The sequence below is a fragment of the Lacerta agilis genome, chromosome 5 (genome assembly GCF_009819535.1).
Source record: "Lacerta agilis isolate rLacAgi1 chromosome 5, rLacAgi1.pri, whole genome shotgun sequence".
NCBI lineage: Eukaryota > Metazoa > Chordata > Lepidosauria > Squamata > Lacertidae > Lacerta > Lacerta agilis.
The window spans coordinates 18050764-18075617 of record NC_046316.1 but is presented as its reverse complement, the minus strand read 5'-3'; the positions used below and the strand labels follow the sequence as shown (position 1 = coordinate 18075617).

General features: G+C 45.1%; 1 protein-coding gene across 1 annotated transcript in view; it reads left to right on the top strand.

Annotated features, from left to right (window-relative positions):
* The first annotated feature begins 8431 nt into the window (after positions 1-8431).
* The window catches only part of LOC117046636 (rap1 GTPase-GDP dissociation stimulator 1-like), a 34471-nt gene continuing 18048 nt past the window's right edge, over positions 8432-24854 (top strand). Inside the window, exons 1-6 of the mRNA XM_033148772.1 lie at positions 8432-8599; positions 12238-12348; positions 17983-18105; positions 20589-20714; positions 21607-21735; positions 23203-23328. Of these exons, the coding sequence (XP_033004663.1) occupies positions 8596-8599; positions 12238-12348; positions 17983-18105; positions 20589-20714; positions 21607-21735; positions 23203-23328 (619 nt within the window). The 5' untranslated portion in view covers positions 8432-8595. The remainder of the gene's footprint in view (positions 8600-12237; positions 12349-17982; positions 18106-20588; positions 20715-21606; positions 21736-23202; positions 23329-24854) is intronic.

Below are 24854 nucleotides of genomic sequence, written 5' to 3'. Positions count from 1 at the left end.
TTTGGAGAATGATGTCTGTACCATCTCTAAAGGGGGTAAACTGTTGGTCAGTGTGCCTTGTAATGATGATGGAGTTTTTGTTTTGGAAACAGGTAACAGTACCTCTGACACAGCACAGGCGCTGTGCGCGAATACGCCGATGCATCGTGATTGTTTACACTTATGGCATCGACGCTTTTCTCATAGGAATTGGCAGTACGTAAAGAAGGCCCCAGGTAACACGCAAGGGTGCGAGTTTTCACCATGCTCACGGTTTCTTGACTGTGCTGCATGCAAACAGGCCAAGGTAAAAACGTGCCATTTTCCTAGATCAGATAGAGTCACCACGGAGTGTTTTGCCCTAGTTCATGCAGATCTCTGTGGTCCGTTCCCGACGCCCAGCATGGGCGGAGCCAAATTCATTCTAACTCTCACGGACGACCACTCGAGAGCAGGATGGTCGATTCCGCTCAAACACAAGGGGGAGGCGGCCAGCATGATCAAGGAGTGGGTCGTTGCGGTTGAACTTGAGTTTTCCTGCAAAGTTCGCAGCTTTCAGTCGGACCGAGGAATGGAATTCTTAGGGTCCACACTGCAAGGGTTTTTCCGCCAGAAAGGTATCAAGCACAGGTTGTCAGCTCCATATGCTCCTCCCCAGAACGGAGTTGCCGAGAGGAGGAACAGGACGCTGCAAGAGGCGGTGTCAGCCATGCTTTTCGATGCTAAGTTGCCTCAGAAGTTCTGGGCTGAAGCATGGAAGTGTGCTTCTTTCTGCTTGAACCGCACCTACAATTCGGTGGTAGGTGACACGCCCTATGCTCTGTTGTATGGCAAAAAGCCAAAGGTTCACTTCATGAGAGTGTTCGGCTGCCAGGCTTATGTGCTGCTGCCTAAAGCCAAGCGCCGCAAAGGTGGACCTAGATCCCAAAAGATGATCTTCGTCGGGTATGAGCCAGCCTCCAAGGCCTGGAGGTTCGTCTACCCTGAGGGGAAGGATCAGTCTCGGGTAGTGCTCAGCTGTAGTGCTGAGTTCTGCGAGCAGGAGGGGTGGAAGCGCGTTCACGGCAATCCAGAAGTTCTCACTGACATTCTGGAAGGTCCTGAAGATGTGGGACAAGCAGGTGCACCACCGGCTGGTGGTGGTGGTCCGGGTGGTGGTCCGGCTGGTGGACCAGGTCCAGCTGGCGGACCAGCCCCGGCCATTGGTCCAGCTCCGAGAGGTGGTGGTGCTGCCACTCCTGGCACTTCTGGTGGTTCGGGCCGAGCACCCAACCAAGGCCAGGTTGCACCACGTCCAGTAGCTACTCCGAAGCAAGAGCCGCGGAGTGCACCAGTTTCTCCAAAGGCTAGATCTGGAAGACAGTTCAAGCGCAGTCGAACGTCTCCAGAGGCTGGTTCAGGGGAACAGTCCAAGAGGAGCAGGTCAGTAGGAGAGTCACCAGACGCCAGGGACTCACAGGCAGAGTCCAGCTCGTCTGGGTCAGAGGGGGACTCCGATGACACACTGAGGAGGTCCCAGAGGACCACGAAAGGAATTCCTCCTGAAAGATACACAGCCACTAGCGTGTGGGCTTGTATGGCTCTGTGTGAGCCAGAGAGCTTTGAAGAAGTGCAGAAGTTGCCTGAGCCGGAAGCCAAGAAGTGGCACTAGGCAATGCAGAAGGAGATGGACTCCATGAAGGCACTGAAGGTGTTCTCCACAGTGACGCTGCCCAAGGGCGAGCGTGCTGTGAGCAGTCGCTGGGTGTTTAGGCTTAAACCCACAGCAACTGGAGAACCTCAGTATAAAGCTAGGCTAGTAGCCAGAGGCTTCACGCAGAAGAAGGGCTTGCATTACACGGAGGTGTATGCGCCGACTTCTAGGAGTGAAACTCTCCGGTTTTTGTTAGCTGTAGCTGCTCAGAGAGGCTTTGTAGTGCACCACTTTGATGTGGACGTCGCTTATCTGAACTCGTCTTTGGAGGAGGTTCTGTACATGCTATCTCCACCAGGGTTCGAGGGCAATAATCCAAATGTCGTGTGGAAGCTACACAAATCCATTTATGGCTTACGGCAGTCCGCCAGGAACTGGAATTTGTGTCTCCATCAAGCGCTGGAAAGCATGGGTTTCCAGCGGAGTCTTGCTGACAGTTGTCTTTACCTGGCAGGTTCCGGCCAGGAGCAAACTCTGGTGCTCTGTTATGTCGATGACATCATTTGCCTTGCCAAGTCAGAGAGTCAGGTGCAGGAGTTTGCACAGGAGCTTAGTAAGCACTTCAAGCTCAAAGAACTAGGTCCAGTGAGTGTTTACCTAGGAGTCAAGGTTGAAAGGACTGAGGATGGCAGTTTCTTGCTAAGTCAGGAGAGCAAGATCGAACAGCTACTAGAGAAGTTCAGGATGTCTGACTGTGCCAGTGTCAGAACACCAATGGAGGCTTGTTACGTAAAGGACAGTCAGTCCGGGGAACACTCTGCGTTCCAGAGCCCCGAGGTGTTCCAGTCAGCACTTGGAAGTCTGTTATATCTCTCCCAGTGGAGCAGACCGGATATAGCCTTTGCTGTAAATCTGCTCAGCCGGGAGGCAGCACAACCCAGTGTGCATGCCTGGAATGGCATCAAGAGGGTACTGAGGTACCTACAAGGTTCCAGAGATTGGCGCCTCAAGCTGTCATCAGAAGGTGGATCACAGCTCTCTTGCTGGTCTGACAGCAGCTGGGCCAATCTGGACGACAGGAAATCAGTGTCTGGACTCGTTGTCAAGTACGGGGAGGCTCTGGTCGGGTGGAGATCCAGAAAGCAGAGTCTTCTAGCTCTCTCCTCTACAGAGGCTGAATTCAGTGCGTTATCTGAAGCCTGTAGGGAGATGGAGTTCTACAAGTGCTTGGTCCAGGAAGTCAACGGGGAGTGTTGTTTACCCATCACAGTTTGGGAGGACAACCAGCCCTGTATGAAGCTGGCAGAGACTGGACAGTTCAAGTCCAGAACCAAACACTTGGACATCCGGTTTAGGAATGTTTGTCAGAGTATTCAGACAGGCTTGGTGAAGCTGAAGTATTGTCCAAGCCAAGAGAACCTAGCGGATGGGTTCACCAAACCTTTAGGGTTCCAACTGCATTGGGAATTCTGCAATGGTTTGTATCTGGTGTAGGCCACAACCTGCACCATGCCCTGTGTGTCCGGCGAGAGGGGGTGTGAGGATCTGAAAGGGTTACACACAGATCTAGCTACGCCGTCACACAGGAACTGACATGTGATGTTATGCTTTGTAATATGAGACTTCTATAATTCTCAGACCGAGTCTGAAGTCTGTGTGAGAAGGTTGCTTTCGTTTTTGCCTGTACCGGAGAGGAGCCATGAACGCCTCATCTCCGGGCTTTTGAGTTATGCTACGCTGCAATAAATCTGCTTTGCTGACAGTGGAGGAGTCAGTGTACGTTTGTTAAAGACTGCTGATTAACAAAGACGATATTGCAGGGGGTTTCGCTTCAAGAACGCTGTGCATTTGAACTCTGCTATGAAGGTGAAAGTGTTTTGGAACTGCGCGATCGGGAAGCCTGCCGGACCCATTTTGGTGATTTGTGGCTTCTGAACGCAGGGGTTTTATTGCTCCTGACCCCTCGCAACACAAAAGATGTCGTGAACTGGCAGGACAACAGGGAGGAGGAAGAGGATCCAGGCGAGGTGTGTAGCCGGGACTGGGACATACCGGGGCAAGCTGGGGATGGGGAAGGAAAGGTTGGTGTCAGAAGTACTCACAGGGTGATGAGGGGATGGGGAACCAGAGCAGCAGGACCCATGAACACGGTGGGTTCCGAGGCATAGGGAACAGCAGGCAGGATGCTCCAGAACTCTGAGGCAGGCAAGGGCTAGCTCTGGGAGGAAGTGTGTGATTTCTCTGCTGGAGTAGGCTTGGAACAGGTGAGGATCACATGCCCCATCGATCCCAGATGCTGAAATCAGCATGCAAAGTATAAAAGGGAAGCAGAGTTGAGGTGTTGTGTCTGCACAGCTACCCATGTTGATGGACCTCAGTTTGGCTGCACCAGGATCTCTGTGGGACTGTGCTACGGTTTGGACTTTGACCCTGGACTGGGGACTTGACATACTGACTTGCTGCCAGGTAGGCCAGGGGTTCAGGACAATAGATCACTTGTTTTCTCTAACGTTCATGAACAGCAGCAGAAGGTATGGAAGGTAAAGGGTAAAGAGACCCCTGACCATTAGGTCCAGTTGCAGACGACTCTGGGGTTGTGGCGCTCATCTCGCTTTATTGGCCAAGGAAGCCAGTGTACAGCTTCCAGATCATGTGGCCAGCATGACTAAGCCACTTCCGGCGAACCAGAGCAGCGCACGTTAATGCCGTTTACCTTCCTGCTGGAGCGGTACCTATTTATCTACTTGCACTTTGACATGCTTTCGAACTGCTAAGTTGGCAGGAGCAGGGACCAAGCAATGGGAGCTCACCCCGTCGTGGGGATTCGAACTGCCAACCTTCTGATCGGCAAACCCTAGGCTCTGTGGTTTAACCCACAGCACCACCCATGTGCCGTAGGTATGAAAGATACATGTGCACAAACAAAAGTACAGGCAGCAGTGCTGGTCCATGGGGGGGGGATCCAAGCTCCCTTACCCCCACAATACATTGATAAGAACTCTCTAAAAGTCACAATGTGTTGAGCTAGTTTTTGAGTTTCACAGAACTCTTTCTCAGGCTGGGTATAGGTAAAGGACATGATACAAGCACCGTCTAAAGATTCAGAAAGGAAAAGATCTCAAGCTTTGTCAAAGCATGCTGAGATAAAGAAGCAGTGACCCCTTTCCCTTTAAAAATCTAAAAAACAGAGTGAATTGTTTCTCACAAAAAAAAAACATGTTGGAGAGGACGTGAGATGGTATGAAAGGTCTACATGGGATGCTTTATCTGTGAAGACCTATTGATACAGGTGATTTGCAGCATGTTACTGCCACCATGTGGTGAAAATGCAAGTGTGAACTAGCCCAGAAGTCATTGGGGGGAAAGCTGGTTGTCCAAGCTGTTAATGGTGACATCTCCCTGTCTCATTTTCCCTTCCCCAGTTTCCTTCCAGGATGACGGTATGTCCCTTTCCATTCTTCTGGATAACAATTTTCTGTGAAACTTGGGGTAGGTGGGCAGGACATAGTCCAGTCCTATGCACCACTGCTCTAAGAAATAAGATTGGGCACCAGTGGCAGAACTTCATACTCCAGGGGCGGGAAGCAGGCGGGGACGGGGCTGGTGCACATTCTGGGGGCGGGGTGTGCGTTCTGGGGGCGGGGCGCGCAGCACGGGTGGGGTGGGCAGCCGAGGTGGAACCCTACTGGGATCGCGCTGCCCGGGGTGCCCCGCCCCCTATGCCCCACCCTTCCTACTCCAGTGTTGGGCACAATTTTGCAACTTGACCCAGAACATGGTGCTAGGATTTTGTGGTGCTGTTGTGCCATAAAATGCGATGGTGTACCGTGAGGAATGGGGATTCGGTTTTAGCCCCACACCCGACGTGATGTCTTTTCCTTTCAGTGACACGTCACAAATAGTTGTGCGAGAAGAAAGCTCAACAGGCCGCTACTGAAAGGAAAAGACTCGGGGATGGGATAAAGAATGCAGCCCTCCTCCTCAGCTTAGATATGAGCAAGACATTAATAGGACTGTCAAATGAAGGTATGGACACACGCCCCCTAAAATGCATTGCATTTGATGTGATATGAGTCCATATAAAAATTCTACCAGAAGTGAACCACTTGTTCATGTGGCTCATCATCTGATGCCACAGCCATTGCCCAGTACCTGCGTGTATAAACCAGCCCTTGTAGGAGGGCTGCTAGTCTCTGAGCAGCTGTGGCAATGATCTTTGCAACTGATTTTTGACAGTGTGTAATATTTTTATGGAGATTGTTTGCCTACCACTGCTTCGCAAAGCATCTTGAGTTTCCCCTTGGTATTCACAGCACTTGCACAATGATGTATGGTACAGAGGATGAGTTTATCGCGTGCACTTTACTCTGTCTTTACTCATAAACTCTGTATTTCATCCTGTTGCTTCTGCAGTCTTTTGCAAAGAGCAAATTGTTCCGTTTATACAGATTGCTTTGTACCTAACCCAGTCCTCTGTGTTGTCAATTCACCATAGTCTAGGGACTGCTGTGTTATATTGCCCCCTCCCCATATGTAAGTGGTGTGCCTCTTAACACCAACTATTACTTGTTTTATGAGTACTTAGTAACTTACACAACTATAACTTCTTTATGAGTACTTCTTTATGTTGTTTTCTTATAATCTTATAAACTGATCATATAGTTTTATTATGCCTGTTGGTGTTTACACTTTATTGTGCCTAGAAGTGCTTTCATTTGGGAAGGTTTTTCTAGGGCAGGGCATAGTGATGGATTATTTTGATCTGGGCAAAGTTTTGAGGGGCAGAGAAATCAGCAAACTAACATGTAGATTCCCCTCCCCCAAGAGCTAGTAATCATGGTAGTTTCATGTCATTATGATAAGCTTTCCAAGAACCATCAGGCTGGCATCTATTGGAAACAAAATACTACATTAGATAGACATTTGGTTATTGATGTCATTAGTGCAGGACCTTAGGTGGATGTAAAGACACCACTCAGAAGAATGGGCAGCTCCATGGGGTTTTTACACTAGCCACCTTTTTGAAAATATTTTTTTCAACCAATCACCCCTCCTGTTTTCTTTATATGGTGTTGTGATTAATAATTTCAATAGTTTGAAGACTTGTCTGGCTGGCTTTCTGTTTTGAGCTACAGATCAGGACAATTACCTACAAATCAATTTAGGACAATCTAATCTCTTCTCTAGTTCTTTGTAGCGGTTCCCATCTGATCTGGACAGGGCCCAATTTGGCCCAAATCAGCCTGATTCCATTTGGGATTTGGCCAAATCTGGTGGACAGCCCTAATAAACAGTAAGTCACATTATACCAGGTCAGATTATTTGTCCAAGTAACCAGCACCACCCAAGGCTTTCAAGCAGAGAGAGATCTCCCACCTCCTTTTTCTAACCTAGAGATGCCAAGAATGGCCCTTGGGATTGTCTGCAGAAGAGAGATGATCAAGCAGATCTCCCATATCATGATAAATCACGTCTCCAACACTGTCTGAAAAACATTATTTGAGTAACATAATGAGTAATGGCCTGGAAATTAGTGCTTCATTCAGCAGGTGGACAGCATCTCAGTGATGAGCTGCTCAGACTGAGCAGCCCAGTCAGAACCAGCAGCTTTTAAGATCATATGGGATCCTTCTGTTTCCTTGTTTCATCTGAATTGTGTTGTACTGGTAGTAGCAGTACCACCTTCTGGCTATCTGCAGTGCCCTGCTGCCACATGGTAGAGCATTGAGTCAGTAGTTCACCTGCAAGCCATCACAGTAGCACAAGGGGCAAAATGGCCAAAGTCACTGCTAAAGTCCTCAGCTCAAGACACAATCAAACCAGGCAGATCATCATAAATGCTAATCATTACTGGGTGTCAAAAGTCTGTAAGGGGCTCGTATTTTCCAGTCCCACTGACCTGTACCCAGTGCTTTTTTTCTTTAAAAATGTTTAGGGGTACTCTCATTTTGACTCAAGAAAATCACCATTTTATAGTTCAAATCGGGAAAAATAAATGCAGTAAATGTACAAAAGTACAAAGAACATGCATTACACCAGGAAAGGAAATGAAGCTGCCATCGGAGGTGGTAACAACGAAAATGACCAAACACCGTCCTAGATTCCAACTCCTACTTCACACATTAAACGCTCGCTTCCGTCTGAGTCTCAGGAAACACCCTGACAGGAAATGAGGCCGCCATCAGGGGTAGCAACAGAACTGACGATTTACCATGCTAGAGAAAAAAACTAAAAAAAAAATGTTTCAATTTTAGTTTCTTCTTCCGTTAGATTCACTAAATGTTTAGGGGTATGTGTACCCCCCAGAAATTCCTATTCCAGTATTTTGCAATGAAGGAGGTTTACTGAATTCAACAGTTACATCATTCCCTTATGCAATCATTTTGTCATGACTGAGTTCAGCTGATGTGGATTCCTACCTGACATGCCAAATGCTAGAGAACAATTCTGAAGGACTTCCAGCAGTGTGGTGTTTTTAATGGCCAAGCTCGACTCAGGCTGCTCCACTCCAAATGGCTCCCCTGTGCTAAGCCATGTATTAAGTTGAAGCCAAGGTGATTCTGAGCCGAACTTGAGCCACACAGAATTGAATCTGTAGCGACACTCTTAGATGCCTAGAAAACCTTGACAATCCCAGAGATGAGAATTTGACAAAATGTAATCAAAATTGCCATGAAGCCACACAATGTGTTTTAGGGGTGGCTTTTTGTATGATAATTACTACGGTGTTTCCCTTTCTCTTAATGACATCTAAAGAGGAAACAGGCAGTGCTGGAGATTAAGTAATTAAGACGTATTAGAAGCATTTGAAGTATAGGGTCATAAGGGAGAGGGAAGGGTGAGTGAAGAGGGAAGCTGTGGACTGCATGTCTGCTGGAGAGTTATAAAATATTCTCCTTGCTCACAGCTTGGTAGCTGTTAAAGGGAGAGCTTCACAGACCGTGTGCTCTTTATTATCTTCAGTCTGGAAAACTGCAGCATCCATGGGTAAGTAAAACTCATGCTAAATTGAGAAGGCAAATTCGTATTTCATATATGGGAGACATATATATATATATATAGATGTAATGTAGGAACTGCAACAAATGATTATTAAGTGTGTGCATGTATTTTGAAGAGAACCATTTCTTATACATACCCTCCTATTATATACAAGGGCTGCCACATATTAAATTGTTGCTTAGGTGATTAATCATCCATCTTATAATTGCTTTAACTTTTAAAAGTTAGCTTTTGCTGAATCTGCTATGCAGTTTTCTTTTTGAGAAATTGAACAAAATGCAAGATACCTTTCAACCACTTTATGTTGCTGGAAGGAAATGCAATCTGTAACATTTTCTTGTTCATTTCTATCTATAGTAGCACAGTGGAACCAAAATAGTTTCAAGCACGTATGTCCTTAACTTTCAGCCCCACCAATGAATCAATTAAAGCTGTAGCCGATTAATCTACTGATTAAAGCTTGCACCTGTACTTATCTCCGAGAAACTGTCACCTTCAAAAAGCAGAATGCCTGGTAAAACCCATTGCATTTTACAGAAAATTGCCTGCAAGTCCGGCAAATGTAATAGATTGTGCTATTTATAGAAGGCAAGCAACCTAGATGTTACATGCAGTATGTTGGGAAAACTAAACATAGGAAGCTGTCTTATACTGAGCCAAACTACTGGTTCGTCTAGCTCAGTTATTGTCTATTCCATGGGTAACAAACATCTAGTCTCCCAGATGTTGTTGGACTACAAATTTCATCATCGTCCTTCACCTTTCACCATGCTGGCTGTGGCTAATGGGAGTTGGAGTCAGACATATAGAGAGCAAGCGCCATGTTGGCTACAATGGCAACAGGTCTCCAGGATTTCAGACAGTGGGTTTCTCTTATACCTGCCTGGAGATGCCAGGAATCAAATATGGAACCTTCTGCGCCCAAAGCAGATACTCTGTCACTGAGCTACAGCCTTTTATATCCATTTGGAGGAGGGTCACATCAACAATCACAATGAAAAAGCTTGACTGACCTGTTGCAAGATATTTAAATGCAGATGATCACAATATTCCAGACTTGGAAAACCTAACGAAAGCCAACCCTAGGACACTAGATGCAAAACACACACACAAAGAGAGAGAGCGTGCCCCAATACTCATTGCTTTAGCATGGAAAGTAACTTTATTTATTTTTTTGTTCTGTCTTCAGCACTGTTTCATTTACATAACAGAATGCTCTCCATCGCCAAGTCTTAAAATTGGCTCCCTATTTCAAAATCCAACTGTGCCGCTGAAAAATATGTGAAAACATTCATTTCCAGCAATTACAAGTTTTACTCTGCTTTTTAAGTCAGTTATGGTAAAAAGAAACAGAGAATTGTAGAGTTGGAAGCCACCCTGAGGGTCATCTAGTCCCCTGTGATGAAGGAATATCCCCTGGACACTGAACCCCAGCCTTGGTTGCCAACCCAAGAGTTACACATGGGTATTTATTGTACATTTCCTGCAAGTGTGTAGGAGTTTTCAATATGCTGGGTAAGTATGTAAGAGGAATATGTTTGGGGTTGGTGGCCCGGGGGTGAGGATGGTTACCTACCCTTGACTTAAAATACCCTGTGAAGGATTTACCTCAAAACTTCACAAGGCTTTCTTCTGAAGAATCTCCAAGCTAATGCCATATATGGTGCATATTTTCAAGCTACTATTTTTGCACATTCCAAAATGCTTCATCCACTTCTATCAGATGAGAGGTGTGGTGCTATGCTGCTGAATGACAGATCGGTATGGCATGTAGTGGAGATGCAGAGAGACAATATGGTGCACTGGTTCAAGTGCTGAACCTAAATCTGACACTGCAGGCTTCAAATCCACAGGCAGTCATGAAGCTCATTGGGTGCACTATTTCCCAGCTTAGAGTACCTCATAAGGTTGTGAAGATCCAGGCCTTAACTATCAATGAACAGTAGCAAAATAAACTCCACAGATGTACTAATAATAGCTACCTCTGAATAGCTATTGATTCCTGTTGAAGATCTGAAAGAGTTGAAAAGGATGCAATTTTCATATGAAGCTGGCCTTGCACTGCTTAATGATACTGTATTTGTAAGAACTGCTTAAACAGGATTCCCTTTTACAAGGGTCGCTGCAAAGTCATTATTGCTATAGAAATGTATTTTTAGCCTCATTATACCAGATACGAGAGACTATCTTTTCTCCCCTATTCCTCTGTCTGCCTATCTACAGCCTTCCGCTTTCACAGTACTGCAAACTACTTCAAAGTCCCATAGGTGACATCTTCTCATTATATTCTCCCTGTTCAGCCATAGTTGTAAAGGAGGGTCTGCAGTGTGATCATCCTAGGAGAATCCACATTCCAGTTGTCTCGTGAGCTGTTTGGTTTGCATTGCTCTGAAGACATGACTATTGAAGGGCATTCCTCGGCTCCCAACGCTTGCCCCAGTGCTTCTCTTAATCCTCATTTAAGGTTAATGCGCATCCTCCTTCACCCACTCTCTTGCCTCCAAGTGGATACCTACTGGACCAAAACCCACCTGTGCTAGTCTGAAAGCATTACTTTTGCATTCTACAAGATGCATATGATTGCCCTTCTCTTCAGCCAGGCCCATCTGACTGGGTAGCCTCCCCTCTAAAGCATCTGAAAGCACTCAACATATGTATTGGACCATCAAGTTGAGAACTCTGATATAGGTGAACAAGCAGCATAGATTGTTTGAAGTTAACCCATGGATGCTCGGCAAATGAGGGTATTCTTAACTTCTCTCAGCATGCAGGATGATTGAGCATCCTGCTAAATATAGGATTCTTAACAATGTTTTGAAGATGCATCTATATAGCATTGGCTTGAAATGAAATAATAAACCCTACATCTCATGTAGGGGGCAAATAGTTTCCTATTTTATTATTGGAAATCCTACTTCCAATTTCTTACTCATAAATGTGAGCTCTGAAGGAGAACAGTTTAAAATCTTTACATTTGGAGACATCCTCCATCAATCAGCCTTCCCACCAACAATTATTCTTTCCTCTCCTGTATCTTGGTTTTAAATCATAACAAGATGATGTTACATCTGGCCAATGTCTTTCAGGGACTTTGAAAGTCATTGTGCATATGGTGTTATTCCACTGAACCAATCACTAGGGAAATAACAACACCTGGAATTTTTTTCTTAAGTAAACGGTGTATAAACTGAATGATTAACCCAAGGTTCTTGCTATTTGTAAAACTACAACATTTGAATCAAGAGGATGCTTGTCTTGTATTTTCATAAAGAAGAAATGGTGTTTGGTTCACAGAAGGAGCAAAAATTATGCATGTTTGCTATATTTGTATAAAGTTATCATTTGCAGAGAATCTGGATTTAGTTTAGCAGAAAATTTAGACTTTTTTTTAAAAAAAAAATCTCTACATATGTGTATACTCATATATTCCATACATCTTTACATTATTTTGTTTATGATGAATTAGATGTTTCTGGGAAGGAGAGCAAACATATGAGTAAAATTTGTGATTGGTCTTTAAATGACCCCCCCAAAAAAAACCTTACACATAGTAACCTCCCATGCTTCTTTAATATATGGGTAACATCATAAACAGTCATCATTTATTTTTACCTTCTGAACAGAGTCCCTGAATCTACACCTGGAACAACTCAGATTTGATGGAGGGGACTCCAAAGGTGAAGAACAGATTTTCAAAAGTCTAGATGGAGTTCTTCAAGCTCTGGCTGAAGATAGTTAAGTATAATTGAAATATGTTTTATGCTGGTTGAGCCCAAGATTTAGTGCCCCTCAAATTGGGCTCAACACAGTAATATTTAATGACAGCATTATTAATATATGCTTTTTCTTTTCAAATCTGTTTGTTAGCACAATCCCCTTTGGTTCTTTTCCATGAAGGCACTAACATAAAGTGTACTATATTCAAATTTATCATTGGACTCTTCTAATGTAGGTTTAGAAAGCATGTTTAATTAAAAAAAACCTATGAGCTCACACCATTCATAGATGGCGGTTGGTTGGGTGGGAGCAACTAGTGTTCCTGAAGGCCAAGTAGATATTGCTGGGGTTTCCTGAGCTGCCCTGTAATTTGATGTCGGCGGCACACTGCCAAGTTTAGGATAATCATTGGCATTTCTGCTCCATACCATCTCCTCTCTGCCAGTGTTCTCTCTCATTTCTCTCCGTCTCATATTCTGTTGCATCTGTGCCTGCCAGCTACCATTCTCCCCCACCTGCTATTTGCCCCTTGAGACACATGCTGAAAGCTGGAGTCCTGGAGTATCGGATGTGTCAGACAATGTCTGCCTCTGTTCGCTACTGTTGGCTGAACCTGCTTCCATGTGCACTGTTGTCCGTCTCCTTCCAATTTTCCCTCTGTTGAGCACATGCTGAAAATGCGAGCTCTTCCATCATATATGGGTTTAAGGCCAGGGCCTGCTATGCTTCTGGCCACGCAGCCTACCATCATCTCCATCAAACTATGCCAAACTCTGACTGACTCTGCAAGTTGTCTTGCTATTGTATCTGGGTTGCTGCCGGCATTCAGCCACTCACCCCCATTCCTGTACCAATCTTTAAGTTGTTGTGCCAAGCCACTCTGGGGTATTTCCTTTGTGTAGAAGTCGTGGAATAATAACCTAGGATGCCTACCTGCCTGCTTCCCATGCCTGCCGCTTCTCTTATTGAATAGGAGAGATCCTGGTGGCCACCGTGACCACATATGGCTGCTACCCACCACAAGTAAGAGAAATAAAGGCTGTGCCAGCGGGTTCCTGCTTGCCTTGGTGAAAGAAGTGTCCAAATGCTGTTGCCTGCTTGAGACAGTGAGAGAGAGACTGGTCATTGTGACATTGAGCTGATGTCACCTGGCTGCAGGAGAGGAACTGGCCATTGTGACATTGTGATGACTGTTATCCGTATCACTTTTCTGCCTACCAGGCATATCTATGAGTGGGAATCACTAAAGAGCTAGCAGTCCTCATTGTAGGATGAGAAAGCATTAGAGAACCGACTTGGGGAAAGTTGCAACGTTTACCACTGAGAGCAATGGGAAACTAAAATTAAATTAAAAATAAAAACATTATCATTTTTATATTCCTAGAACAATCTTCTCCGTCCTGCCCCCCGCTTCCAGATGCATTGGACTCCAACTCTCATCAGCCCCAGGCAGCATGGCCAATGGTCAGGGATGATGGGCATTGTAGTCCAACAATACCTGGAAGGTACCAGATTGGGAAAGGCTTTGAACATCTCATCCAGAACCTTTTCTGAAATGCAGAAATTCTGCAGACAAACAGATGTGAGGAAAATCTCCTGAAAGTAAAAAAAAAGTTTGAAAAGCACTGGCTTGTAGAAGTGTTGGGCCTTAGCTCAGTTACTTAACTCAAGAAGAAAAAGAGGTGATACACAGGCTCTCAACTCTACTTTCAGTGCACATTAGCCCCAAATAAAGCCCTTAATCATGTCAACTAATCTGAAAGACACAATAACTGAGAATTTCAGCTATCTTTTGGTATTTTGTATTTGTTCCCTGGAAAATAGAATACTATTGTATTGTATTGAATACTTATTGGTAGTTAGGGAGGCTAAGCTGAGGCAGTTCAATTACTTATTGTTAACTGCTTCTTAACTTATGCTTCACTGAGGTGGCAGCAGCTTATTTTACTTGTCACCCTTCACTAAGCAGCTGTCACCTGCTCATCAGAGGAGGGAAGTGTTTTGTGTGGTTGCCATAACGACATAACCTGGACTTAAGGGTGACAAAGTGTGTGCAGCACGAGAGCAACCATTTGACAACTTTCATGTAAGAAAGTGCCACTCATGGCAGGCCGCAGCGTTAGCTGTATCGCTGCCATTGCAAATGTGGTGGACACGCCATTCCTTTTTGCAGTGGAGCCAAAGCAGGGGACACTGCCTCTTCCTAATGTCTAAAAATTCATTAATATTTTCCAGCCCCTCATGTGGTTGGCACATGTTGATGATGTCATTAGTATGCACCCGTACTACCAGCTGGAGGCTGCTGACAGTGCTGGATTTAGGGCATTTAGGACAGTTCAAAGTTAGCACAAAGTGGTGACATCATCACTCCAGATCAGGCTTCCTCAGCCTCGGCCCTCCAGATGTTTTGAGACTACAATTCCCATCATCCCTGACCACTGCTCCTGCTATCTAGGGATCATGGGAGTTGTAGGTCAAAAACATCTGGAGGGCCGAGGTTGAGGAAGCCTGCTCCAGATTATGTTATGCTTATGGCCTCAAGTTCAAAAGCTTACCTAAATCCAGTGCCCAACAGTGGCCAGAAATGAACTATGATGTAATGGTTGAAGAATATAATTGTCACTATAAGGTATTTCTATGGGACATGGGTGGCGCTGTGGGTTAAACCACAGAGCCTAGGGCTTGCTGATCAGAATGTTGGCGGTTCGAATCCCCGTGACACGGTGAGCTCCCGTTGCTTGGTCTCTGCTCCTGTCAACCTAGCAGTTCGAAAGCACCTCAAAGTGCAAGTAGATAAGTAGGTACCGCTCCGGCGGGAAGGTAAACGGCGTTTCCATGCGCTGCTCTGGTTCGCCAGAAGCGGCTTAGTCATGCTGGCCACATGACCCGGAAGCTGTTTGCGGACAAATGCTAGCTCCCTCAGCCAGTAAAGTGAGATGAGCGCCGCAAACCCCAGAGTCATCCGCGACTGGACTTAATGGTCAGGGGTCCCTTTACCTTTTTATAAGGTATTTCTAATGTATTCATACAAATGGCACTTGCATTGGAATATTACCACAAGGATACTCCATTCCATTCCACCTCCCCTTGGTTTTCCATTCGTCACACATTCCACCTCGACAACAGACACTCAGGGTGCTTCTGGACTGTTTTGCAGGAGTCTCAAAAGCATACCAACAAATTAAGATTTCCCAGTTAAAGTGGATTTGGTGCCCTTTTTCAACAAATCTGCTTCCCCCACAGACACACAAACAAAGCATGCAAAGTGACGGGAAAATACACTGAAAAGTGTGAAGCAATAACTGCTTGACATTATCTTGTATTAACCACCCAGTAAACGAATCAGAATTAATACTCACTACATAGCATTATATAACCTATTACCGTATTATGTTTCTGGATATGCTGTAAGCCGCACAGAGTAGCTAGGGAAACCCAAGCAAATGGGCAGGGTATTATTACTGTTGTTGTTGTTGTTAATTATTAACCTCCCCTCAGTTTTTGTGTGAATTGAGCATTCAATCTAATAAACAAGTTGTCTGAAATGACCACAACATTCTGTGGCCACCGATCATACTCAGTCCTCCTTGGGCTGTTTGGGGGGAGGGGTTTTCCAAATTTTATTTCTATGTCTGCAAACCTTTGGGTTCCCCCACCAAGGCTGCTGATGTCCACCTCTTATTTCTCAGCTCCACTTTGACTACAAGCCTAACAGCTGACTTCACTATCAGAAGGACTGAGACATGTACTGTGTGTCACAGTGTTTTGGCTTTAGTTGAACACCACCAGTGCCCTAGTCACCTCAGTTTAGTTTCTTTTGAGGCACAGAGCTGCAGTGAAATGGAAAGAAAAGACAACCAGTATCTATCATGTTGATGGCCTCACTCAATCATGAGGTGATGGTTACAGAGCAGTTACCATTTCAGGTGGCATTTCTGGGGATGGATTTTTCTGTGGGATACAGTGGCTGCGGTTGCCACCCAGTTAATCGACTAAGTACACACATGCTTAACTTACATATAATCCGATTGAGTCCTCATTTCTAGCTGAGCAAGCCCATATTTGGTAGAAGCTGTTTACTGCTTAACCAGCTGAAACTGATTGAAGGAAGCAGATGATGAGAGTAGCCCTTCCTAAGAGACAAAGGAGAGGGGAGTTTTGCTTTGTTTTTAAGGGAAAACAAGACAAGCCACCCTTCTGAGTCGGCCTATCCAGGTTTGTGTCTGAATTCTCTGGAGGTTTCCACCATAACTGAATGCTAATTAGATTTGATGACGCAGCAGGAACCAAGTCCTAATTCGGTATATTACAAACTCTTGCTGCTAACAGCATACACTCCAGCTGTCCCTGTTTACCAAGGACAAACCCTGTTTTCTTGTCCATGGTGAATCACTGTCCCTATTTTGAAATGCCTTTAAAATATTCTGCTAAGGTGGGTTGCTGTTCTTTAAGTTTGCATCCCTTGATGGAGGAAGGCATACTGGTATCTAGTCTCTAGTGCTTATGCATGTAAATGTACACACATGAACAAATGTTGTGCACTGCTTGTCATTTGACATGTTTCAGCAACAGAGCTGCAGTTGGGATGATCGATAATCTATTACAGAAAAATTATAGAGCTTTTCAGATGATGGTGGGGAAGAAAGTATAATTGCAACAGCTGGCTCCCTGATTGTCATGCATTAATTTGAAGATTCCTAACCCAAATTTATTCATTTGAGGGTCTGGATAGAGTCAACACATATACAACTGCATTGTTACAAAATTTCCCCAAATTCACCCATTAGTACCATTAAGCACTATTACCTTACCAACATATCATCATCCACACAATCGTAGGAGTCAGGAGTACAAACAAAACAATTAATATTATTGGCTATTGTCATCACCTCAATTCAAGATACGTTCAAGGAAATACGCATTTCAGCAACACAACATATCTGACATTGAAATGGGCTGCTCGGTAATAATGGTCTGGTTTGATAAGTTGCCGGTCAGTCTGCTATTTTTTAATGCCTAAGAAATTTGGACCGCTAAATACTGCTAACACTGACATGAAACCTGATAAGCTCACAAAGCTTGTAAATGGGATGCAAACTTTTCCTGTAAGAAAATTAAGGAAGTGTGTGTGGTTCCTTCCTCCATTTTTATCCTCTCAACAAACCTGTGAGGTAGGCCCAAGATCACCTGGAGAGCTTCCTAGCTGAGTTGGGCTTTTGAACCCAGGCTTTCCAAAGCCATTGTTGATCTATCCACAGGAGATGAAGATGCCACAAAACCAACAGTATTAGCAACAGATCCACACACACCCCTTACTTACTGCACTGGTTGTGCAAAATTCTTTCCTTATAATCCAAGTCAGGAAGCATTTTCAGTGGGTGGTGGGAGCAACAGCAGCTACAGCTTAATCTGAACGGACCCAGGTGGCAAGACTAAATGACCAGGACCAAGGCAGGGAGAAAGAGTTCATTAGCACAGACCTCCCTTAGCCAACTTGTTTCAATCCATAATCTATAATTAGACTTGTTGGATCATAAGGTGGTCATCGTTCCTCCAGGTTACGACCTGGCAGCCCGAGTTTCATATCGTCGAGAATCCCATTTCCCCTGCCCTTTAACCCGGTCATGTTTTTTTTTTCCTTATCACAACAGAGCACAGGACCTCCAGCCTGATTGCTGAAAGTGATGTTTTGCCAGCTTTCGCCAGACTTCTGCAGAGCAACCCACTTTGTGCAGTAAAGGCAGCTGAGGTGCTGGCAGAGATAGCTAAAAACGGTACATTGCATGATATTTCAGATAGATTTATCTGCTCGGGGTTCCTGGACACCTACAATGTCACAGTCTGTTCATTAGCACCACAACAGTGAAACTTACAGATGCCTTTCAGAACTGCTTGCACTCCCTCATAGATGACAGGCTGCCATTAAAGGGAATCAAACTGCTCCTGGCATTGTTGTTTTTCCTTTAGAAGTATAGCTATTTATTTGCCATTTGCTTCTGGCCAAAAGCAGCTCCCAATTTGAGCACGCCCCTGACAAAGTGCCTTCCAGTGGGACCCCTGCTATGTGCATGACCCTCTCCAGAGTTCACTGCCGGGAAGGGGCTTATTCTGTAGCATGGAAGAAGAACAGGCTGTTCTCTGCTTTCTCTTCAACTGGAAGCAGCAGAAGAAGAAGAAGAAGAAGAAGAAACTACTTTCCCCCAAAGTGCCCTAGATGTTGTGTCAACCTGAGACACGGGTGTCTGTGTACAAAAACGCGGCAGGCACTATTGCACCTGCACAATACTCTGAACTGACACAGCAGCTGCAGCATTGTGGGAAATCAAATTGGAGGCCACTAACCACTAGCCTAAGGTTACCAGATTTTTTTTCAATGAATCTGGGGACACATTAATTAATTAATTAATTAATTGATACACGTTCGGGATGATATTGCAACGATGGCAGTGGCAGAGAGGCCGCCGCCGCCTTGACCTCAACTGCCACTTTCCCCCTTCCTCCGAGGCTTCTATCTCCTTTCTCCATGAGCCCCTGAGTTGGTTCTTCGGTGGTGGTGGTGGGAAGCGGTGTGTGGTGGGTCAGGCATGGAAGGCAGAGAAGGAGGGCCAAGATTGGCAGCAGTGGCGAGGCTCGGGCAGCACAATGCCTCCCTTCCCATCAGGGCAGCCCCAATCCCATTCCTACTTGCATGCAAGCAGGAGGGGGTGGGGATCCCTCAGCTGGGAAGGGAGGCTTCCTGTTGCCTAACTGAGAGATCCCTGCCCCTCCTGCTTGCACGCAAGCTCTGATAGGCAGCGTGAAGCCTCCCTTCACAGCTGAGGGATCCCCACCCACTCCTGCTTGCATGTAAGTAGGAATGGGATTGGGGCTGCTCTGATGGGAAAGGAGGCATAGCGCTGCCCGAGCCTCGCCACTGCCACCACTCTTGGCCCTCCTCCGCCTTCCATGCCTGACCCACCACATACCGCTTCATTAAACATGAAAACATTACAGAAGCTGCATCTTAGAGCCCCTGCACCACCATCATATGGGGACTTCTGAGCGGCTCCTGAAGCCAGCCAGAGCCAACTGCTCCGGGCTGCTGAGACTGCCGCTGCTGCATTTCCCGGGGACATTCCAGGGATGGAATTTGTCCGGGGACTTATTCGCAAATCCGGGGACTATCCCCAGGTAATGGAGACATCTGGTAACCCTACACTAGCCTTGGACCTCAGTCCTCTCCAGAAGAGGCACATGGGTGGGCAGGTGTCAGTGTGGAATGCCCTACCAAGGCACTATAATGCCGGATCCTGCCTGTGAATAGTGCCTGCTAATATGGGGCCCCTATATGGCTCTAAACTGTGTCACGTTAAAAAGTTGCAACCATGTTGGTTTCTTCTTAGAGATTTCCTGAAAAGACCGAGTTGCAGGATCAGACTCAAGCCACATTTCCTGCATGATGTAGGTTACATCAGAGAGTGGACTACATCCCGCAATTATTAGGTTGCTGGATTTGGAGGATGATGATTATTTTTTTGAGAGGAGGAGAGGAACCCATTTTGAATTGCAGGCAAAACAGCCAATCCCAGGAAAGAGCCCCCAAAGACAGGAAATAGTTCCGCTCTCTTCACAAGCTTAAGAACATCAGTGGACACGCAAAGCGTCATAGAGTCTTCTGGACACTCTGTGTCCCATCCGACCAATGCATTGGATTCTCTCAACCACCTTCTCAGTTCACACTATTTGAAGAGGGGGGCAGGGGCAGTTTAAAGAAACAACAACAACAACCCAGTTTTACATCAGGAGCACATGTACGTTTATGCCTCTTTTAGTAGTAACTGAGTATGCTTAGGGCCCTGTCTGCTTTTTAAGTGAGACAAGAAAATGGAGATTAATGTTAAAATGTCCAAGAAATGTCTGGGTAGTTACCGGTAATCCAATTCTCTCAGATTAATTAAAAATTGCATTCAGAAGGACACTTGTCACTTCTTTGCATATATTAATGAGCATAACACGAGTTTCACAAAATTAATCAAATTCACAAGTATGGACTGCTTCCCCCCTTAAAACATAATATGCTGATGTGTTAGTGGATTTGCTTTTATCGTTCTCCAGAATTGCCATGTGAATGAGACCAAAATTAGAACATTTGCCCCAGTTTTAATGGCTTTACTGTCATCATAGTCCTAACTGAAACCTCACTTCTTTCAATTTTTCAATGCTTGCTTACAATATTGGAATGATAGGTGAACATAGCCTCTGTCTTCTGTTTGTGCAGAGGAGATGAAGACCCACTGTATAGATGCTGGCTTGGTGCCAATCCTGATCCCATTATTGGACAGCACAGACCAAGAGATGTTGCTTCATGTTGGCAGGGCCATTGGTCGTATCTGCTACGATAACAGTAAGTAAAAAGGTGTTGAAGACGTTTACCAATAGAAAAGATTGAGGGGGGGAGTGCTGTGAGATTTAAGCTCTTTATTCAAAGAAACCAAAGTAGCTCAGGCCTAGTGATCACAGCAACTCTTCCCAACGAGGCAGCTGTGAGGACTGAAGGTCCCTGCCTCCCCACTGCTTTCTAAGGCTCCTCCACCAGTTCCTTCCCCAGAAATCTGAGCTACTTTGTCTTGTTTCTCTTTGCTCTGCCCTCTTCATTCCTCTCCCATGTTCGGAGAGGAGCTGGTCACAGCAGGAGGGGGAAACCCTCAGGCTTCTTCAGCAGCCTGACTCATCTCTGCCTCTTGGACCTCCTCTCCAGCCTCGTCTTCTGCCTCCGAGTCTGGACTGCTCTCTGCCCCAGCCTCTTCCTGCTCACTCAACCCTGTTGCCTCTTCAACTTCCAACACCTCCTCTTCTCCATCTGACCAGTCATCGTCATACCATCACGAGTTCCCTGGCTCTGAGCCTTTTTCCCCATGGCCGTTTGCTTGGGGCTTCCTCTGCTGGTGCCTCCCACCACTCCTTTGCATCCAACCAGAGCATGACACATAGCCCAGCAACTCTACCTGTTGGAGCCACCTATGTTCCTGACTGTGTCTTTCAAACTAGCTGCATTCAGTGGAAATATTTCCCCCCCTTAAGCGTTGCCTGTTTTGTCCCTTGATTTATTTATTTTAAAATACCTGCCTCTTACCTTTTAGTCCAAAGGCCCTCGAGGCAGCTCACAACATCAGTTCAAACAGCATAATGTACACTCAATGATAACGAGAAAAGGTCATAAAGGGAGTGCTCAGAAGGTATTAAGCCCCTCAAAGAGGTCGCTCCTAGTTCCTAATTTTTGCACTTGTCTTTTCCAGATGACCTTCAGGAGCAGCTGGTGGGGGCAGAGGTGATCACGTCACTGGTCAGGATAATGTCAGACTATCCCGATAATGAACCTCTTGTCCGTGTCAACCTGCTGGCCTTATCCAACCTTGCAGATATAGGTGAATCTTGCACTGCAATTTGCTTATGGTTGTATTATGTTTTTGTCTCACCTGAAAGGGTCTTGTCTTTAAGTCTCACCCAGCTCTATTGCATATGTACTCAGAAACACAAGGACATAACAAACAAAAACATTTCTGGAGCCAAAGAAAGGAGTCTGTTGTCAACATTGCAGCACACAATGTGATGTAGTCCCCCTAGACGCAATCAAAAAACAATGGGAGGAGGACATAGGATATGAAATCAACCCCACCCAATGGACTAGAATGTGGTCTAAACTCCCCTTTAAATTCATATCAATGAAAAGAAAAGAACTCTCCCTGAAACTAACCCACAGGTGGTACCTAACGCCCAGAAAATTAGCGCTAATACGCCCAACAACCTCACCTAACTGCCGGAGAGGGTGCACCTCCACAGGCACATACCTCCACATGTGGTGGGAGTGCCCCAAAATCCAACTGTTCTGGACAACATCCATACAAGAAATATGTAAGATAACCAAGCAAGTGTTAGAAATAATCACCCCAGAATTGGTCTTACTAAACATCTTCCAAGACAACCTTGCCCACTTACACCACAAAGAACTAATAACCCACCTACTCTCGGCAGCCAGAAACATCATAACCAGACACTGGAGAGACCTGTCAGGAGTAAGCATAGACCAATGGTACCAAGTGGTATGGGAAACAGCCCTACTAGAAAAACTAACTGGTAAGCTGAAACAGACACGGGGACAAACAGAAGAAGACGACCTCACCCCAGTATGGTTCCCCTTCATCACACACGCAGCCCAAAAAGACAATGACAAAAATCTACCGACAGCATACAAATCAATATGGCTGGCCTGATCAAAAACACTCACCCACCCCACTCACACAAGAAACCAAAGACCACCGCAGCCAACCACTAATGAACAATCACACCTTACGCCAACCCCGAACTCTCTCACCATCAAAGGAGCACAAGCTAACAACAGAGAACCTGCACAAACTACACTGACACCAAACCCTACATATATTAAGTAAAGAAGAAACATCGCCACACCACACCACCCATTTCCCCCATCCCACTCTCTCACCCCTTTCTTCCTAATGTCTCAACAAACGAAACTGATGTGTAAAAATGCCGCATGGAAAAATGCAAGAGAGTCATTGCATATACCTTTTTAAAACAAGAAAATCCTTAATAGAAAAAAAAATGTGGTGTAGTCTGTCACCCACGGCACTTTATACAAAATGTTTTAACAGTAGCTATAGCCTCCGTAAAATAACCCTTCTCCCCTTCATCTCTAAAGCTTTAAATGAGGGGTTGGCCTTTTTTCTCTTGTTTACCTGGAGTCCACACAACAGGTAACATTTCAAGAAGGCACCTTGCAGAATCAACACAGTGATTTCTCATTTCTAATCAGATAGAACTTTATGTTTCATACAGAGATGAAGTGATTCACAGACATTTCATCTTTTATGCAGACACTGCTAAACAGGCCCTTAGCAAGACCAGAGTTGCAGAACATTTGGTACATCAGCTGCGGGCAGCAAACCACCACGAGAAGGTGGAGATCATCCTTGAGGTTCTTCAGACACTAGCAGAGAATGGTAAGCTATCTTGATGAGATATTGTTTATTGAATCAGAGAGAGCGGGAAATCACTTTGATTCAAAGGCATGTTCAGAACCCTGTCAATTTGTATGAGAACAAAATTATTTTTTACTGTATTTCCTTTCTTTTTAATTCAGCTGTTGATATAAGCATTTGACCCACTATCCAGAAACTTAATAACCCCTAAGGGCATTTTAAGTAGGAAAGCCAGCTTCTGACATTCTCATCCTAGAAATCTGGGGACTGGGTCTGAGTGCAAAAACTTGAAAACCAACCACCAGACAGCCTAAAATGTATGTTTAACTACGTATTTTTAGGGCTGGTTCACACGTTATATCTGGAAAACATGATATGTTGGTTCTAAAACATCGATTTTATTTTATGATTTTAATGTACATGGTATTTGTTTTGTGATATTTTTGTAACCTGATCTGGGAGCAGGATATAGGTACAGATAATAAATAAAATGATTGTAAGGAACGACTGCCAAGATGGATTTTCCCTGTGACATTTATCTGTGTTGCATACATGCCTTAACACATGTGTTACGTATTTGTCATGGACACTGTGATGCCATACTAAAAACGTAATGTGAGGTGAAGCAGCAATGACAGTGAAGGTAATGGAGGGATGCAAAAGAAACAGGTACCCAAACCGCAGCGTTCCTGTATCTTTGGATGCCTAACCCAGTGCAGGTCCTCAGTTACTCGCATTATATTTTAAAAGCTCCCAAAGCCTTTGTTTTGATGAGATCACAGTAGACATTAGCCATTGATTAATGCAGCATGGTCAACTTCAATTAACCAAATTTAGATTAATGAAATAAGGGAAATGTCACAGTTATTCATATCCGTAATTCCAAACGTTAGCCTGCCCACCGACTACCTCCGTTTCTTCATTCATAATTAAATGGAAAATCTGTCCTGATTTCAACCAACAGTCTGCTTTTAAGTGTGTCTCAGTATTCAAGACAATCAAGATATTTTAGGGTTGTTTTTTAAACAACAACAACAACAACAAAAACCCAGCTACAGTAATAAGGCTGATAGTTGTCAACATAGTCATCCCCTTTACTCTCACACAAGACAAATATGCAGAGGACCAAAGGGGCACTGTTGCCCTTTGTTGTAGTCTCAAATCTCAGGGTTGTGGGTTTGAGCCCCATGTTGGGCAAAATATTCCTGCAGGGGGTTGGACTAGACGATCCCCGTGGTCCCTTCCCACTCTACAATTCTGTGATTCTATATACCTGTCTGGATGTTGATCCCACAAGAACTGGCATCCTTGATCCACCAAGCTTCTGGCCAAAGGAGGGAACTACAAGGAGACCAGCTGCACCAGCAAGGAAGCTTTCCAAATAGGTCATAGTGACCCAGGTGATACTCCCTGAAGCTTTTGGGTCAAGATTGCTTATTGGTCTGAGCAGCTAAGAGAATCTGCTACTGCTGGTGACAGATCGCCTTTGCTTGTCTTCAGCTACCTTCGCTTCACCTCCAATTGAGTAGGAACAGGGCCAGGCAGTA